The sequence below is a fragment of the Macaca fascicularis genome, chromosome 9 (genome assembly GCF_037993035.2).
Source record: "Macaca fascicularis isolate 582-1 chromosome 9, T2T-MFA8v1.1".
Taxonomy (NCBI): Eukaryota; Metazoa; Chordata; class Mammalia; order Primates; family Cercopithecidae; genus Macaca; species Macaca fascicularis.
Window position 1 is genome coordinate 33,341,103 of NC_088383.1, and position 19,168 is coordinate 33,360,270.

General features: G+C 36.0%; 1 protein-coding gene across 3 annotated transcripts in view; it reads left to right on the forward strand.

The window, feature by feature from the left end:
- The window catches only part of CCDC7 (coiled-coil domain containing 7), a 433,255-nt gene that overhangs the window by 144,504 nt on the left and 269,583 nt on the right, over nucleotides 1–19,168 (forward strand). For all 3 annotated transcript variants that reach the window (XR_012417571.1, XM_065520519.2, XM_074001364.1), the window contains exons 18-19: nucleotides 970–1,243; nucleotides 2,170–2,242. Coding sequence is in view for 2 of the 3 variants with exons in the window: in XM_065520519.2 (XP_065376591.1) it covers nucleotides 970–1,243; nucleotides 2,170–2,242 (347 nt within the window). In the remaining variant the exon portion in view is untranslated. The remainder of the gene's footprint in view (nucleotides 1–969; nucleotides 1,244–2,169; nucleotides 2,243–19,168) is intronic.

The following is a 19,168-nucleotide window of genomic DNA, read 5'->3' on the forward strand; positions in this document are numbered from 1 at the left end:
TAAGTTCTATGTTTTTTAAAACTGTCCATACCATATATCTATATCTATATATCTATATCTATATCTATATCTACCTTTTTTTTTTTCAGAGCTGTCCTCTCCACCCCACTCCCCTTTTTTATAACCCAAACTTTGGAGTTTGAAATTCATTCTAAACTAACAAACGTAGGATAGGTGGCAGTAGGTACACTGAAAAATTTTGCTTCTGTGAGACCAAAATTCAAATTATTTTAAACACTTTGCAACAAACCTTAGGCAAATTATGTCAACTGGGGTAATAGCTGTTAAAAACAAAATGCATCAAATTCTGTTGCATTTCATAGGACTAAGAAAGCTTTGTTACATTTTTATATAGTTTGATCACTTAAATTATCATCTAAACTAGAATATTGCGACAACAAGCAAAAACTGGGATTGTGCATGCAAACCGTGACACCTGGTTACCCTAGTTCTGGAACCTGGAAATCTGATCCTTTGGCAACTGGTGGAGAATAAATACCCCTTACGTTAAAGAAAACTAACTCAGAGCTTGGGAAATTGACTTTGGTGAAAGATGGTGATCTTTTAATGTCAAAGTGACTGTGGAGAGATTTTAATTTTCATTCTGAAATAAAATTGTGGAAAAATAATTTTGGAATAAATGTGACTAAAAGGTAAATCTCCAAACCATCCTGTGTTCTACTTTGGCTGAGTAAATTTTTCTTGTTCTGTGGCTTGTGACCTTGAATAATGATTATATTGGAGTATTTTAAATGATTTCCTTAGTATTATGTATCCCTTTAAATCACAGGACATATGTTACTGTCTTCAACTTGTTACCTAGCATCAATTTCATATTGGAATTATCATAAATTAATGAGTAATTATAATTATTTATTGAATATCCTTATGTGTTATTAAAATGATTCTTCAGTTGCAAATAAAATGGTCTTCACATAATCTAATACCAGATGTTTTATAATTCTAAAGCTCAGAGAAGAAACGATCTAGCCCTGCTATTTCAGATCTTTCACAGATCCTTAAGTCTCAAGATGAATCAGCATTTTTAGAGAGTTCAAATGAAGTTTCAGTTGCTGAAAACCAATCCAATAAATCTCCATCAGAGACCCGTGATAAATCACTTACAACAGTATCATCCAGCAAAGAGGTTCAAGATTCACTGTCTGTTGGAACATTGGCTCAAAAAAATGAAACAGTGATGTCACCATTCATTTTACCTCCTGTTCTTACAGAAAGTAAAAAGGTATGATATATATATAAATTTGAAAGCTGTTTATTTCATATTGCTCCTTCAATATCCCAAATAAATACTAACCCATTTAAATAGGTTGAAAATTCAATATTTTCTTATTTCAAGAGAATTAAAAGTTTGCCTTTTAACACAACCTGCTTTATATTTAGAATGCTGAAAGTAATATTTGGGAATCTAAGTAATATTCTTAACTTATACAAATTGTTTGATATTGATAAAAAAGTTGTGGGTTATATTTTAGTTTTAATGGTAACATAAAAGGTATGTCATTCTGAGATAAGGGAAATTTTCATAGTTTTCAGCTTCATCTACAAAAAAATATTTTTATACAATAAAATGATTGTAAAAGCAACTCATTTTGAAATAATTTTATATAGGTCTCTAAACAAGATCTAAAAAAATTTTAGAACTGCTTTTGTTAAAAAGCATTTAAGTAGGAAATTCTCATGGCAAAAATGCTAGGAAAAAGAGAAAAGATAAAAAGGCTGTACATATCTGACATGTATCCACAATATATTTTAATCATACATTTTATTAAAGTATTCCTATAATAATAATTTTGTAAGTCATTTGAGTTCTTCTAAAGATTAAAACAGACTAAAATATAAATCTAAACAAGAATCTTAATAATTATTAACACTATTTTCTTAGAACTATTTGCGAAGGAAAAAATCACAATATTGCTCGGGCACCCTCCTTACTATTCAGTGTTCCCAATTGCCTCTCAGGTCCATTAATTGTTCTGACTTTTAAATTTGATACATTCAGGAAATAATAAAAAATAAAATGTTTTCTGCAATGACATTGTAGATGAGAGCAAAAAGCTAGCTCTTTTTCTCAAAGCAGGTAATTAAATACCAGTCTTGATATATATATGTATATAATTTCTAATTACTTATTACAACTTTGTTATTAAGGCTGACGTTTCAGAAGAACAATTACAAAAGAAGACTGAAGAACAAACTTACCAAGCACCAGAAAAATCTCAAGGTAAAAAGATTCTGTTTTGGAAGATGAAAATGTGAATAATTATGTGTTCCCATGATATAAATAAATAAGGGGAGAACATTATTAAATATACAAACAACTTGTTAGGGAGTCACTGGATAGCATACAAATATAACAACAATTATATAAAAATTAACTTGGTGGGCCGGGCACGGTGGCTCACGCCTGTAGTCCCAGCACTTTGGGAGGCCGAGGCGGGTGGATCATGAGGTCAGGAGTTCGAGCCCAGCCTGACTAACCCTATCTCTATTAAAAATACAAAAATTAGCCTGGCATGGTGGTGCGTGCTTGTAATCCCAGCTACTCAGGAGGTGGAGGCAGGAGAATCGCTTGAACCTGGGAGGTGGAGGTTGCAGTGAGCCAAGATCACACCACTGCACTCCAGCCTGGGTAACAGAGTGACACTTCATCTCAAAAAAAAAATAAATAAAATAAAAAAATTGGTGAGTTATCATTATATTACTTAGAGAATCGATTTTAACTAAGATCTGTGTAAAGGGGAAGTGGTAGCTTTATCTCAAGCAAATAATAGTAGGTGGCATTATGAATTCTTAATATGACACCCAAAATTAATCTGAGCATAACAGGAAAAAAGATGATTTCTGTATACATAATATTTTTGCTAGGTTATTTAGGTGTTTGATATATTATACGGTTAAAAGCAAAGATAATTTTTTTCTTCCTTTCCAACATATGTAATGTTAGTATTCAATCCATATTTTATTGCATTGACCTAAACTTAAATTTTTTTTTATTATTATACCTTAAGTTCTGGGATACATGTGCAGAACGTGCAGGTTTGTTACATAGGTACACATGTACCGTGGTGGTTTGCTGCACCCATCAACCCGTCATCTACATTAGGTATTTCTCCTAATGCTATCCCTCCCCTAGCCCCCATCCCTGACAGGCCCCGGTGTGTGATGTTCCCCTCCCTGTGTCCATGTGTTCTCATTGTTCAACTCCCACTTATATGTGAGAACATGTGGTGTGTGGTTTTCTGTTCTTGTGTTAGTTTGCAGAGAATGATGGTTTCCAGCTTCATCCATGTCCCTGCAAAGGACATGAACTCATCCTTTTTAGGGCTGCATAATATTCCATGGTGTATATGTACCATATTTTCTTTATCCAGTCTATCATTGATGGGCATTTGGGTTGGTTCCAAGCCTTTGTTATTGTGAACAGTGCCACAGTAAACATACATGTGCATGTGTCTTTATAGTAAAATGATTTATAATCCTTTGTATATACCCAGTAATGGAATTGCTGGGTCAAATGATATTTCTAGTTCTAGATCCTTGAGGAATCGCCACATTGTCTTCCACAATGGTTGAACTAATTTAGACTCCCACCAACAGTGTAAAAGCATTCCTATTTCTCCACATCCTCTCCAGCATCTGCTGCTTCCTGGCTTTTTAATGATCACCATTCTAATTGATGTGAGATGTTATCTCATTGTGGTTTTGATTTGCATTTCTCTAATGACCAGTGGTGATGAGCTTTTTTTCATATGTTTGTTGACTGCATAAATGTCTTCTTTTGAAAAGTGTCTGTTCATATGCTTCACCCACTTTTTGATGGGGTTGTTTGTTTTTTTCTTGTAAATTTGTTGAAGTTCTTTGTAGATTCTGGATATTAGCCCTTTGTCAGATGGATAGATTGCAAAATTGTTCTCCCATTCTGTAGGTTGCTGGTTCACTCTGATGGTAGTTTCTTTTGCTGTGCAGAAGCTCTTTAGTTTAATTGGATCTTATTTGTCAATTTTGGCTTTTGTTGCCATTGCTTTGGTGTTTTAGTCATATAGTCTTTGCCCATGCCTATGTCCTGAGTGATATTGCCTAGGTTTTCTTCTAGGGATTTTATGGTTTTAGGTCTTACGTTTAAGTCTTTAATCCATCTTGAGTTAATTTTTGTATAAGGTATAAGAAAGGGATCCAGTTTCAGTTTTCTGCATATGGCTAGCCACTTTCCCAACACCATTTATTAAATAGGGAATCCTTTCCCTATTGCTTGTTTTTGTCAGGTTTGTCAAAGATCAGATGGTTGTAGATGTGTAGTGTTATTTCTGAGGCCTCTGTTCTGTTCCATTGGTCTATATTTCTGTTTTGGTACCAGTACCCCGCTGATTTGGCTACTGTAGCCTTGTAATATAGTTTGAAGTCAGGTAGTGTGATGCCTCCAGCTTTGTTCTTTTTGCTTTTACTTTTAAAACAAAATTAAATGGTCATGGTGTAGGATACAGGAGCAACACTCTTCTGTTGTGCTTTGAAGTGGGAATGCCTGTAACTGTTTGACCTGTGATGATCCATTATCTGAGCTAAATATTCATTATTATCTAAAGACGTTGTCTTTTATCCCAGCAGTCAAGCTGAACTGAATTAATCATGTTAAAATTTTCAAAATATGAAGTATACATAATATAAAATATATCATTTTAACCATTTTTAAGTATACAATTCAGTGGCATTAATTACATTCACAGTGTTGTGCAAACATCACTAACATCTATTTCCACAACTTTTCATCACCCCCAAAGGAAACTCATTAAGCAATAACTCTCATTCCCTGCATTTTTCTCCATTTTGGGTTGCTGTAACAGAATACCACAGACTGGCTAATATAAAGAAAAATTTATTTTTTACAGTTCTGAAGGCTGGGGAGTCCAAGGTCAAGGGACCTGCCTCTGGCTACAGCCTTCTTGCTGCATCATCGCATGGCAGAAGGCAGAAGGGTGAGAGAGCATGAGAGAGCAACAGAGAGAGGAAGGGGGACAAACTCAGTACCCTACTTAGTGATAACTAACCCCCTCCTACAATAATGGTATTAAGCTATTCGTGAGGATGAAGCCCTCATGACCTAATTATGTCTTAAAGAGCCTAACCCTCAACATTGTTGCAGCAGGGATTAAGTTTCTAGTATATGAACTTTAGGAGACACGTTTAAATCAAAGCACACACTGATTTGTATTCTGTAACTGCTGAATTTGTATGTTAACTCTTATGTTTTTGTGTGGAACCTTTGAAATTATATATATATGAATCATCTGTGAATAAAGATAGTTTTACTTCTTCTTTTCCAATTTGTATGCCCTTTGTTTCTTTTTATTTTCTAATTTCTCTGGCTGGATCTTTTAGTACAATGTTGAATAACAGTGATGAAAGCAGATGTGCTCATTTTTTTCCTTAAGAGGAAAATTTTCAGTCTTTCACAATTGGATACTGCTATGGTTTGAATGTAAACTTTAAAAGTTCATGTGCTGGAAACTTGGTCCCCGTTGTAGCAGTGTTGAGAGGTGGAACCTTTGGGAGTTGATTGGGGTCATGGAGGCCTTGCCACATGAATAAATTAATCCATTCATAGATTACTGGGTTATCAAGAGAATGGGTCTTTTATAAAAGCAAGTTTGTCTGTCTCTTGTGAGCCTCTTCGCCATGTGATGCCCAGAATAGCCTCAGCAGTCTGCAGAGAGTCCCCACCAGCAAGGAGACACTCCTCCGATGTAGCTCCTCAGCTTTGAAATCCCCAGCCTTCAGAACTGTAAGAAATAAATTTCTTTTCTTTACAAATTACCTAGTCTCAGGTATTCAGTTATAGCAATAGAAAATGAACTAAGGCAGGTATGTTAGATGTGGGTTTTTATAAATGTACTTTATCATGTTGTGGAAGTTTTCTTCTATTCATAGTTTTTTGAGAGTGTTTTTTAAACTATGAAATGGTAACAGATTTTGTCACGTGCATTTTTTTGAATCAATTGAGATGAAATGATCATGTGTTTTTTTCCATTGTTCTATTAATGTGGTGTATTATACTGAATGGTTTTCCTAGTTTGAACCACACTTTCATTCCTGGGATAAATCCTACTTGGTCTTGGTGTATGATTCTTTCAATATGCCATTAGTCCATTTTCTAGTATTTTTGAGAAGTTTTACATCTCTATCATAAGGATATTGCTCTGTATGTTTTTAAAAATAATGTCTTTTTCTGGTTCTGGTATCATGGTGATGTTGGTCTTATTTTGTAAGTTTTACCTATTCTTTTATTTTTTGGAAGAGTGTGAGGAAGATTGGTGTTAAATCTTCTTTAAATGTTTCATAGAATTCATCAGTGAGGCCATCTGGTCCTAGACATTTCTTTGTTGAAAGGTTTATGATTATCAGTTCAATTTTTTTTACTAGTTATAGGTCTATTCAGATTTTCTTTTTAAAATTTTTAGTTCATAATTTTTTTCTGGATACATAGTTGGTATATATATTTATGGGGAATATCAGGTATTTTGATACTGCATATAATGTGTAATACTCACAGTAGGGTGAATGGGGTATCCATCAACTCAAGCATCTATCCTTTGTGTTACAAATAATCCAATTTTACTTTCTTAGTTATTTTAAAATGTATAATTAAATTATTATTGACTATAGTCACCCTGTTGTGCCATCAAATACTAGATCTTACTAATTCTTTCTGTTTTTGTGTACTCATTCTCATTTCCCCCACTATGCTTACCAGCCTCTGGTTAACCATCCTTCTACTCTCAATCTCCATCCATGAGTTCAATTGTTTCAATTTTTAGCTCCCACAAATAAGTGAAAACATGCAGTTTGTCTTTCTGTGCCTGGCTTATTTCACTTAACATAATGTCCTCCAGTTCCATCTATGTTGTTGCACATAAACAGGCTCTCATTCCTTTTATGGCTGAATAGTACTCCATTGTGTGTATGTACCACATTTTCTTTTTCTTTATTCATTCATCTGTTGCTGGACACTTAGGCTCCTTCCAAATTTTGGCTATTTCATTATTTTGAAAGGTCTAAGACTTGTTTTGTGGCCTAATGAATGGTCTATGCTTGAGAATAATCCATGTGCTGAGGAGAAAAATGTGTATTCTGGTGCCCCTGAAAGAAGCGTTCTGTAAATATCTATTTAGTTTATAGTGTAGATTAAGTACGAGGTTTCTTTGTTGATTTTCAGTCTGGATGAGCTGTCTAATGCTGAAAGTGGGGTGTTGAAGTCTCCAGCTATTATTGTATTTGGGTCTACGTCTTTCTTTAGCTTTAATAATATTTGCTTTATAAACTGTGATGTTCCAGTTTTGGGTGCATATATATTTACAATTGTTATATTCTCTTGCTAAATTTACCCCTTTATCATTATATAATGTTCCTCTTTATCTCTTCTTATAGTTTTTATCTTGAAATGTATTGTGTCTGATATAAGTGTAGCTACTCCTGCTGATTTTTTTGCACAGAACATGCTTTTTTTCATCCCTATGCTTTCAGTCTATGTGTATCCTTACAGGTGAAGTGTGCTTTTTGTACACAACCAATCATTGGATATTGATTTTTTGTAAATCTATTCAGCTACTGTGTATCTTTTGATTGGACAGATTAGTCTATTTACATTCAGTGTTGTTATTGATTCTAAGGACTTACTCTTCCGATTTTGTTATTGCTTTTCTGGTTGTTTTGTGGTCTTCTCTTCCTTCTTTCCTCCCTTTTTGTCTTCCTTTCAGTGAAGGTGATTTTCTCTGGTGACATGTAGTAATTACTTGCTTTTTATTTTTTGTGCGTCCATTGTATATATTTTTAGGTTTGAGGTTACCATGAAGCTTGCAAATCATATAACCCATTATTTTAAACTGACGATGACTTAACACTGATTGCACGAGCAAACAACAACAAGAACAACAACAAAAAGCAAGCAATAAGGAAACTAGCAAAAACTCTACACTTTACTTCATCCCCCTGTTTTTTAACTTTTTGAGTTTTCTCTTTATGTTTTATTGTTAACTATGTCCTGGAAAGTTGTTGTAGTTCTATTTATTTTTAATTGGTTCATTATTTAGTCTTTCTACTTAAGAGTATTTTACACATCATAATTATAGTGTTACACTATTCTGTGTTTTTCTATCTCCTACTACCTGTGAGTTTTATACCTTCAAATGATTTCTTATTGTTCATGAATGTCCTTTTCTTTCAGATTGAAGAACTCTCTTTAGCATTTCTTATAGGACAGGTCTGGTGTTGATAAAATCCCTCAGCTTTTGTTTGTCTGGGAAGGTCTTTATTTTTCCTTTATGCTTACAGGATATTTTGCCAGATATAATATTCTAGGGTAAAAGTCCTTTTCCTTCAGCTCTTTGAATATGTCATACTACTCTCTCCGGGTCTGCAAGATTTTCACTGAAAAGTCTGCTGCCAGATGTATTGGAGCTCCATTGTATGTTGTTGTTTTCCCTCTTGCTGCTTTTAGGATTCTTTCTTTATCGTTGACCTTTGAGAGTTTGATTATTAAATGCCTTGAGGTAGTTTTTTTTTGGGTTAAATCTGCTTCTATAACATTCTTGTTCTTAAATATTGATCTCTTTCTCTAGGTTTGGGAAGTTCTCTGTTATTATCTGTTTGAATAAATTTTTACCCCATCTCCCTCTTTCTACCTCTTCTTTGAGGCCAATAACTCTTAAATTTGCCATTTTGATGCCAATAATCCTTAAATTTGCTCTTTTTGGCCTTTGCAGCTAATAACACTTAAATTTTCCCTAATTTATAGATCTTATAGGCATGCTTCATTGTTTTTTATTCTTTTTTCTCCTCTGACTGTGTATTTTCAAATAGCCCGTCTTGAAACTCGCAAATTTTTTCTTCTGCCTGATCGGTTCTGCTATTAAGGACTCTGATGCATTATTCAGCATGTTCATTGCATTTTTCAATTCTAGAATTAGGGAAAATTTAATTCTAGAATTAGGGAAAATTAAGTGTTACTAGCTGCAATGTCAAAAAGGGCAAATTTAAGGATTATTGGCATCAAAATGGCAAATTTAAGAGTTTTTGTTAGTTTCCTTTTTGCTTGTTTGTTTGTGCAATCAGTATTATCATCAGTTTAAAATAATGGGTTATATGATTTGCAAGCCTCATGGTAACTTCAAATCTAAAAATATATCAATGGATACACAAAAAATAGAAGCAAGTAATTACTATATGCCACCAGAGAAAATCACCTTCACTAAAAGGCAGAGGAGTCTCACCAGGACCACCACAGGCCCATGGGGAGCACTGCCAGGGTGTTGTCTATGTTTATTTAAGGACCAAGGGCTCTTTAGTTAGTTTTTGGTGAATGCTGCCAGGCTTGGGATTCACCCTTCAGGGCAGCAGTCTCCCATCTGTCCCAGGGTAGGTCCAGAAATGCCATCTAAGAGCAAAGGTCTGGAACTGGAGACCTCAAGAAAACACTTGGTGCTCTTTCTCACTCTGAGCGAGATGGTACCTAAGCTGTTTTTTGGTTCTTATGAAGGTCCATTTTTTGTGTAGATAGTGGTTAAATTTGGTGTTCATGTGCAGAGGACTATTTGTGGAAGATTCTATTTATAGTCATCTTGCTCTACTTCCTCTATTGTTCAGATTTTCTATTTCTTCATAATTCAGACTTGGTAGGTTGGTGTTTCTACAAATTTATTCATATAACCTTGGTAATCCAATTTTTGTTGTACAGTTGTGCATTGTATTTTCTTATAATCCTTATTAATTTATAAAATTATGTTTATTTTTCATTTCTGATTTTGTTAAGTCGTCTCTCTCTTTTATTCAATCTAGCTAAATGTCTCAATTTCATCAGCCTTTCCAAAGAACCAATTCTTGATTTCATACATTTTACCTATTATGTTTCCATTTACTTCATTTATCTCTGATCTTACCTTTGTTAATTTTCCGCCAGCTTTGGGTGTAGGTTGTCCTTCCTTTTCTAGCTTTTTTAAGGCATAAATTAGGTTGTTTATTTGAGATTTCCTTTTAATGTGTGTCTACAGCTGTAAATTTCATTTTTGGTACAACATTCGCTGCATCTTATAAGTTTTAGGTAAATTTTTATTTTTGTTTTCGTTTGTCTCTCTCTCTATATATATTTATATTTTATTTTACTTTAAGTTCTAGGGTACATGTGGACAACGTACTGGTTTGTTGCATATGTATACATGTGCCATGTTAGTGTGCTGTACCCGTTAACTTGTCATTTACATTAGGTATATCTCCTAATGCTATCCCTCCCCCCTCTCCCCACGCCCTGGCAGACCCTGGTGTGTGATGTTCCCCACCCTGTGTCCATGTGTTTTCATTGTTCAGTTTCCACCTATGAGTGAGAACATGCGGTATTTGATTTTCTGTTCTTGTGATAGTTTGCTGAGAATGATGGTTTCCAGCTTCATCCATGTCCCTATAAAGGACATGAATTCATTCTTTTTTATGGCTCCATAGTATTCCATGGTGTATATGTGCCACATTTTCTTAATCCAGTCTGTCACTGATGGACATTTGGGTTGATTCCAAGTCTTTGCTATTGTGAATAGTACCACAATAAACATACGTGTGCATTTGTCTTTACAGCAGCATGATTTATAATCCTTTGGGTATATGCCCAGTAATGGGATGGCTGGGTCAAATGGTATTTCTAGTTCTGATCCTTGAGGAATTGCCACACTGTCTTTCACAGTGGTTGAACTAGTTTACAGTCCACCAACAGTGTAAAAGTGTTCCTATTTCTCCACATCCTCTCCAGCACCTGTTGTTTCCTGACATTTTAATGATCACCATTCTAACTGGTGTGAGATGGTATCTCATTGTGGTTTTGATTTGCATTTCTCTGATGGCCACTGATGATGAGCATTTTTTCATGTGTCTGTTGGCTGCATGAATGTCTTCTTTTGAGAAGTGTCTGTTCATATTCTTCACCCACTTTTTGATGGAGTTGTTTGATTTTTTCTTGTAAATTTGTTTAAGTTTGTAGATTCTGGATATTAGCTCTTTGTCAGATGGGTAGCTTGTAAAAGTGTTCTCCTATTCTGTAGTTTGCCTGTTCATTCTGATGGTAGTTTCTTTTGCTCTGCAGAAGCTCTTTAGTTTAATTAGATTTTATTTGTCAATTTTGGCTTTTGTTGACAATTTTTTTGTTGTCAATTTTGGCTTTTGTTGACATTTGGCTTTTGTTGTCATGAAGTCCTTGCCCATGCCTATGTCCTGAATGGTATTGCCTAGGTTTTCTTCTAGGGTTTTTATGGTTTTAGGTCTAATATTTAAGTCTTAAATCAATCTTGAATTGATTTTTGTATAAGGTGTAAGGAAAGAATCCAGTTTTAGCTTTCTACATATGGCTAGCCAGTTTTCCCAGCCCCATTTATTAAATAGGGAATCCTTTCCCCATTTCTTTTTTTTTGTCAGGTTTGTCAAAGATCAGATGGTTGTAGATGTATGATATTATTTCCGAGGGCTCTATTCCATTCCACTGGTCTATATCTCTGTTTTGGTACCAGTACCATGCTGTTTTGGTTGTAGCCTTGTAGTACAGTTTGAAGTCAGGTAACGTCATGCCTCCAGCTTTGTTAATTTGGCTTAGGATTGTCTTGGCAATGCATGCTCTTTTCTGGTTCCATATGAACTTTAAAGTAGTTTTTTCCAATTCTGTGAAGAAAGTCATTGGTAGCTTAAAGGGGATGGCATTGGATCTCTAAATTACCTTGGAAGTATGGCCATTTTCATGATATTGATTCTTCCTATCCATGAGCATGGAATGTTCTTCCATTTGTTTGTGTCCTTTTTTATTTCATTGAGCAGTGGTTTGTAGTTCTCCTTGAAGAGGTCCTTCACATTCCTTGTAAATTGAATTCCTCGGTATTTTATTCTCTCTGAAGCAATTGTGAATAGGAGTTCGCTCATAATTTGGCTTTCTGTTTGTCTGTTATTGGTATATAGGAATGCTTGTGATTTTTGCACATTGATTTTGTATCCTGAGACTTTGCTGAAGTTGCTTATCAGCTTAACGAGATTTTGGGCTGAGAAGATGGGGTTTTCTAAATATACAATTGCGTCATCTGCAAACGGGGATAATTTGACTTCTTCTTTTCCTAATTGAATACCCTTTTTTTCTTTCTTTTGCCTGATTGCCCTGGCCAGAACTTCCAACACTATGTTGAATAGGAGTGGTGAGAGACGGCATCCCTGTCTTGTGACAGTTTTCAAAGTTGTTTCAGTTTTTGCCCATTCAGTATGATATTGGCTGTGGGTTTGTCATAAATAACTCTTATTATTTTGAGATACGTCCCATCAATACCTAGTTTATTGAGAGTTTTTATCATGAAAGGCTGTTGAATTTTGTGAAAGGCCTTTTCTGCCTCTATTGAGATAATCATGTGGTTTTTGTCTTTGGTTCTGTTTATATGCTGGATTACGTTTATTGATTTGCATATGTTGAACCAGCCTTGCATCCCAGGGATGAAGCCCACTTGATCGTGGTGCATAAGCTTTTTGATGTGCTGCTGGATTTGGTTTGTCAGTATTTTATTGAGGATTTTTGCATCGATGTTCATCAGGGATTTTGGTCTAAAATTCTCTTTTTTGTGTGTGTCTCTGCCAGGCTTTGGTATCACAATGATGTAGGCCTCATAAAATGAATTAGGGAGGATTCCCTCTTTTTCTATTGATTGAAATAGTTCCAGAATGGAACCAGCTCCCCTTTGTACCTCTGGTAGAATTTGGCTGTGAATCCATCTGGTCCTGGACTGTTTTTGGTTGGTAGGGTGTTAACTATTGCCTCAGTTTCAGAACCTGTTATTGGTCTATTCAGGGATTCATCTTCTTCCTGGTTTGGTCTTGGGAGGGTGTATGTGTCCAGGAATTTATCCATTTCCTCTAGATTTTCTAGTTTTTTTGTGTAGAGGTGTTTATAGTATTCTCTGATGGTAGTTTATATTTCTGTGGGATTGGTGGTGATACCCCCTTTATCATTTGATATCATCTATTTGATTCTTCTCTCTTTTCTTCTTTATTAGTCTTGCTAGTGGTCTATCAATTTTGTTGATCTTTTCAGAAAACCAGCTCCTGGATTCATTTTTTTGAAGGTTTTTTTTGTGTCTCTATCTCCTTCAGTTCTGCTCTTAGTTATTTCTTGCCTCCTACTAGCTTTTGAATGTGTTTGCTCTTGCTTCTCTAGTTCTTTTAATTGTGATGTTAGGGTATCAATTTTAGATCTCTCCTTTCTCTTGTGGTCATTTAGTGCTATAAATTTCCCTTTACACACTGCTTTAAATGTGTCCCAGAAATTCTGGTATGCTGTATTTTTGTTCTCATTGGTTTCAAAGAACATCTTTATTTCTGCCTTCATTTCATTATGTACCTAGTAGTCATTCGGGAGCCAGTTGTTCAGTTTCCATGTAGTTGGGTGGTTTTGAGTGAGTTTCTTAATCTTGAGTTCTATTTTGATTGCTCTCTGGTCCGAGAGACAGTTTGTTATAATTTCTGTTCTTGTACATTTGTGGAGGATTGCTTTACTTCCAATTATGTGGTCAATTTTGGAATAACTGTGATGTGGTGCTGAGAAGAATGTATATTCTGTTGTTTTGGGGTGGAGAGTTCTGTAGATGTCTATCACGTCTGCTTGGTGCAGAGCTGAGTTCAATTCCTGGATATCCTTTTTAACTTTCTGTCTCGTTGATCTGTTTAATATTGACAGTGGGTTGTCAAAGTCTCCCAATAATATTGCTTGGGAGTCTAAGTCTCTTTTTAGGTCTCTCAAGACTTGCTTTATGAATCTGGGTGCTCCTGTGTTGGGTGCATATATATTTAGGATAGTTAGCTCTTCTTGTTACATTGATCCCTTTACCATTATGTAATGGCCTTCTTTGTCTCTTTTGATCTTTGTTGGTTTAAAGTCTGTTTTATCAAGAGACTAGGATTGCAACCCCTGCTTTTTCTTGGTTTTCCATTTGCTTGGTAGGTCTTCCTCCATCCCTGTATTTGAGCCTATGTGTGTCTCTGCACATGAGATGGGTCTCCTGAATACAGCACACTGAGGGTGTTGACTCTTTATCCAGTTTGCCTGTCTGTGTCTTTTTATTGGAGCATTTAGTCCATTTACATTTAAGGTTAATATTGCTATGTGTGAATTTGATCCTGTCATTATGATGTTAGCTGGTTATTTTGCTCATTAGTTGATGCAGTTTCTTCCTAGCATCGATGGCCTTTACAATTTGGCATGTTTTTGCTGTGACTGGTACCATCTTTCCATGTTTAGTGCTTCCTGCAGGAGCTCTTTTAAGGCAGTCCCGGAGGTGACAGAATCTCTCAGTATTTGTTTATCTGTAAAGTATTTTATTTCTCCATCACTTATGAAGCTTAGTTTGGCTGGATATGAAATTCTGGGTTGAAAATTCTTTTCTTTAAGAGTATTGAATATTGGCCCCCATTCTCTTCTGATTTGTAGAGTTTCTGCCAAGAGATCTGCTGTTAGTCTGATGGGCTTCCCTTTGTGGGTAACCCAACCTTTCTCTCTAGCTGCCCTTAACATTTTTTCCTTCATTTCACCTTTGGTGAATCTGACAATTATGTGTCTTGGAGTTGCTCTTCTCGAGGAGTATCTTTGTGGCGTTCTTTGTATTTCCTGAATTTGGATGTTGGCCTGCCTCACTAGGTTGGAGATGTTCTTCTGGATGATATTCTGAAGAATGTTTTCCAACTTGGTTCCATTCTCCCTGTCACTTTCAGGTACACCAATCAGATGTAGATTTGGTCTTTTCACATAGTCCCATATTTCTTGGAGGCTTTGTTCATTTCTTTTTACTCTTTTTTCTTAAAACTTCTCTTCTCGCTTCATTTCATTCATTTGATCTTCAATCACTGATACCCTTTCTTCCATTTGATCAAATCGGCTACTGAAGCTTGTGCATGTGTCAAATCGTTCTTGTGCCATGGTTTTCAGCTCCGTTAGGTCATTTAAGGACTTCTCTACACTGTTTATTCTAGTTAGCCATTTGTCTACTCTTTTTTCAAGGTTTTTAGCTTCTTTGCGATGGGTAGGAACATCCTTCTTTAGCTCAGAGAAGTTTGTTATTACCAATTGTCTGAAGCCTTCTCTCTCTACTCATCAAAGTCATTCTCCGTCTAGCTGTGTTCCATTGCTGGCAAGGAGCTCCATTCCTTTGGAGGAGAAGAGGCGTCTGATTTTTAGAATTTTCAGCTTTTCTGCTCTGGTTTCTCCCCATCTTTATGGTATTATCTACCTTTGGTCTTTGATGATGGTGACGTACAGATGGGGTTTTGGTGTGGTTGTCCTTTCTGTTTGTTAGTTTTCCTTCTAACAGTCAGGACCCCCAGCTGCAGGTCTGTTGGAGTTTGCTGGAGGTCCACTCCAGACCCTGTTTGCCTGGGTATCACCAGTGGAGGCTGCAGAACACCAAATATTGCTGCCTAATCCTTCATCTGGAAGCTGGTCTCAGAGGGGCACCTGGCCTTATGAGGTGTCAGTTGCCCCCCTCCTGGGAGATGCCTCCCAGTTAGGCTACTTGGGGGTCAGGGACCCACTTGAGGAGGCAGTCTATCCATTCTCAGATCTCAAACTCTGTGCTGGGAGAACTGCTACTCTCTTCAAAGCTGTTAGACAGGGACGTTTAAGTCTGCAGAAGTTTCTGTTACCTTTTGTTCAGCTATACCCTGACCCTAGAGGTGGAGTCTACAGAGGTAGGCAGGCCTCCTGAGCTGCGGTGGGCTCTACCCAGTTTAAGCTTCCTAATATTGGGGTACAGTGGTTTTTGCTTACATGGATGAATTAGCTGCTTTGTTTACCTACTCAAGCCTCAGCAATGGCGGACGCCCCTCCCCCAGCCTCACTGCTGCTTGCAGTTCATCTCAGACTGCTGTGCTAGTAGAGTAAGGCTGCCTGGGTTATATCCCACACCCTCCAAGCTGGGTGTGGGATATAATTTCCTGGTGTGCCATTTGCTAAGGCCATTGGAAAAGAGCAGTATTAAGGTGGGAGTGTCCCGATTTTCCAGGTGTTGTCTGTCACCGCTTCCCTTTGCTAGAAAGGTAATTCCCTAACCCCTTGTGCTTCCTGGGTGAGGCGATGCCCCGCCCTGCTACGTGGGCTGCACCCACTTGTCTGGCAAGCCCCAGTGAGATGAATCTGGTACCTCAGTTGGAAATGCAGAAATCACCCATCTTCTGTGTAGTTCACACTGGGAGCTGAAGACTGGAGCTGTTCCTATTCTGCCATCTTGGCGGCCCCCTGTCTCAAGATATTTTCTGATTTATCGTTTGATTTATTGTGGGACCCATTGGTAGTTTAAGAGCATTTTGTTTAAATTCAACATATTTGTGAATTTAAATTTTCCATCTATAATTTCTAGTTTTTAAAAATTAGATTAGAAAAGGTACTTCATATTTATTTTAATTTCTTAATATTTATTAAGACTTGTTTTGTGTCCTAACATATGGTCTTTCCTACAGAGAGTTCCATGTACACTAGAAAAAATTGTGTATTTTGCTGATGTTGGGTGGAGGGTTCTGCATATATCTGTTAGGTCCAGTTGGGCTATAGTATTGTCCAAATCAAATATTTACTTACTGCTCTTCTCTGTGCTTGTTGTGTCCATTATTAAAAGAGAAGTATGTATATCTCCAACTATAATAGATCTGTCTATTTCTCCCTTCAACTGTGTCAGTGTTTGGTTCAGATATTTTGGGACTCTGCTGTTTGTTATATATGTTTTTAGTTGTTTTATCTGCTTGATTCATTGACCTTTTTATTAGTATGTACTGCTCGTCTTTGTTGTAACAGTTCCTGGCTTAAAGTCTGTTTTGTTTGATATTAGTGTAGCCATGCTAGATTTTTTTTGTTATTACTTGTAGAGGATATCTTTCTCCATCTCTTCACTTTCAATCTTTTTGTGTCTTTGCATCTAAAATGAGTCTCTTATACATAGCATATCATTGGGTCATGTATGTATGTATGTGTTTAAAATATTTTGTCAATTTCTGTCTAGATTGGAGGTTTAATCCACTTATACTTAATATTATTACTGTTAAGGGGAACTTGCTTTTGTCATTATTATGTTTCTTTTCAGTATGTTTTAAGCCATTTCCCTCTCATTTCCTCCATTAGCATCTTCATTGTGTTTCATTGATTTTTTTCATAGTGTAACATTTTTTATTCTCCTCTCATTTTCTTTTGCATATGGTTTTTGATTTTTTTGTGGTTAATATGGGGATTATATTTAACACTTTAAACTTATAACAATTTGATTTGATACTTTAAAATTTTTATTTCAATAATATTGGGGTACAGTGGTTTTTGCTTACATGGATGAATTATACAATGGTGAAGTGTGAGATTTTAGTGCACCTGTCACCTGAGTAGCATACATTGTACCAATATGTAGGTTTCTAAACATCTTGCCTATTCCCACCTTTCTTTTTGTATATGGTAAGAGATAGGGATAGAGTTTCATTCTTCTACATATGGTTATTCAGGTTTCCCAGAACCATTTATTGAATTCAACCAATTTATGTTTTTGTTTGGTTTGTTGAAGATCAGTTTGTTTTAGGTATTTAGCTTCAATCCTGAACTCTCTATTCTGTTCCATTGGTCTTTCTATCTACTTTTATACCAGTACCATGCTGTTTCGGTTAATATAACTTTGTATGCTCTTTTTTGTTCCATATTAATTTTAGGATTTTTTTCTGATTCTGTGAAAAATGATGTTGGCATTTTGATAGGAATTTCATTGATTCTGTAGATTAGGCAGTATGGTCATTTTTATGATATTGATTCTTCTAATCCATGAGCATGGGATGTGTTTTCATTTGTTTATATCATATGTGATTTCTTTCAGCAGTATTTTATAGTTCTCCATGTAGAGCTTTTTTTTTTTTTTTTTTTTTGCAGCTATTGTAAAAAAGATTGAGTTCTTGATTTGAGTCTCGGCTTGGTCATTGTTGGTGTATAGCAGTGCTACTGATTTGTGTACATTGATTTTGTAACCTGAGACTTTACTGGATTCATTTATCAAATATAGGAGTCTTTTTGGAGGAGTCTTCAGGCTTTTCTAGGTATATGATCATATCATTGGCAAACAAAAATAGTTTGACTTCCTCTTTTCCAATTCGGATGCCTTTTTTCTTTTTCTTGCTTGATTGCTCTGGCTAGGACTTCTCCAACTTAATTTTAATAGCCTAGAGAACCTCTGCTCGAGACTGCTCAATTCCCTGCAGCCTGTATCTAATGACAAAATTACATCTTTATATGTTGCATACCCAATAATGGTGCAAAATTATTTCTTATTAATTTGTCTTTTAAATAATGCAGGAAGTAAAAAGTGAAGTTACAGATAAATGATACAATAATATTGGCTTTTGTATTTGTACATATAGTTATCTTTACCAGGAAACTTTATTTCTTCATATCACTTTGAGTTACTACTTAGTGTGCTTTGATTTCAACCTGAAGGATCTCTTTTGTATTAACTGTCTCATGATCATGACCTCCCTATGTTTTTCTGGGAACATCTTAATGTTCTTTTCATTTTTGAAGGACAGCTTTGCCAGGTATAGAATTCTTTTTTTAAAATTTTTATTATTATTATTATACTTTAAGTTCTAGGGTACATGTGCATAACGTGCAGGTTTGTTACATATGTATACTTGTGCCATGTTGGTGTGCTGCACCCATCAACTCGTCAGCACCCATCAACTCCTCATTTATATCAGGTATAACTCCCAATGCAATCCCTCCCCTCCGCCCCCGTCCCCATGATAGGCCCCGGTGTATGATGTTCCCCTTCCCAAGTCCAAGTGATCTCATTGTTCAGTTCCCACCTATGAGTGAGAACATGTGGTGTTTGGTTTTCTGTTCTTGTGATAGTTTGCTGAGAATGATGGTTTCTAGCTGCATCCATGTCCCTACAAAGGACACAAACTCATCCTTTTTTATGGCTGCATAGTATTCCATGGTGTATATGTGCCACATTTTCTTAATCCAGTCTGTCACTGATGGATATTTGGGTTGATTCCAAGTCTTTGCTATTGTGAATAGTGCCACAATACACATATGGGTGCATGTGTCTTTATAGCAGCATGATTTATAATCGTTTGAGTA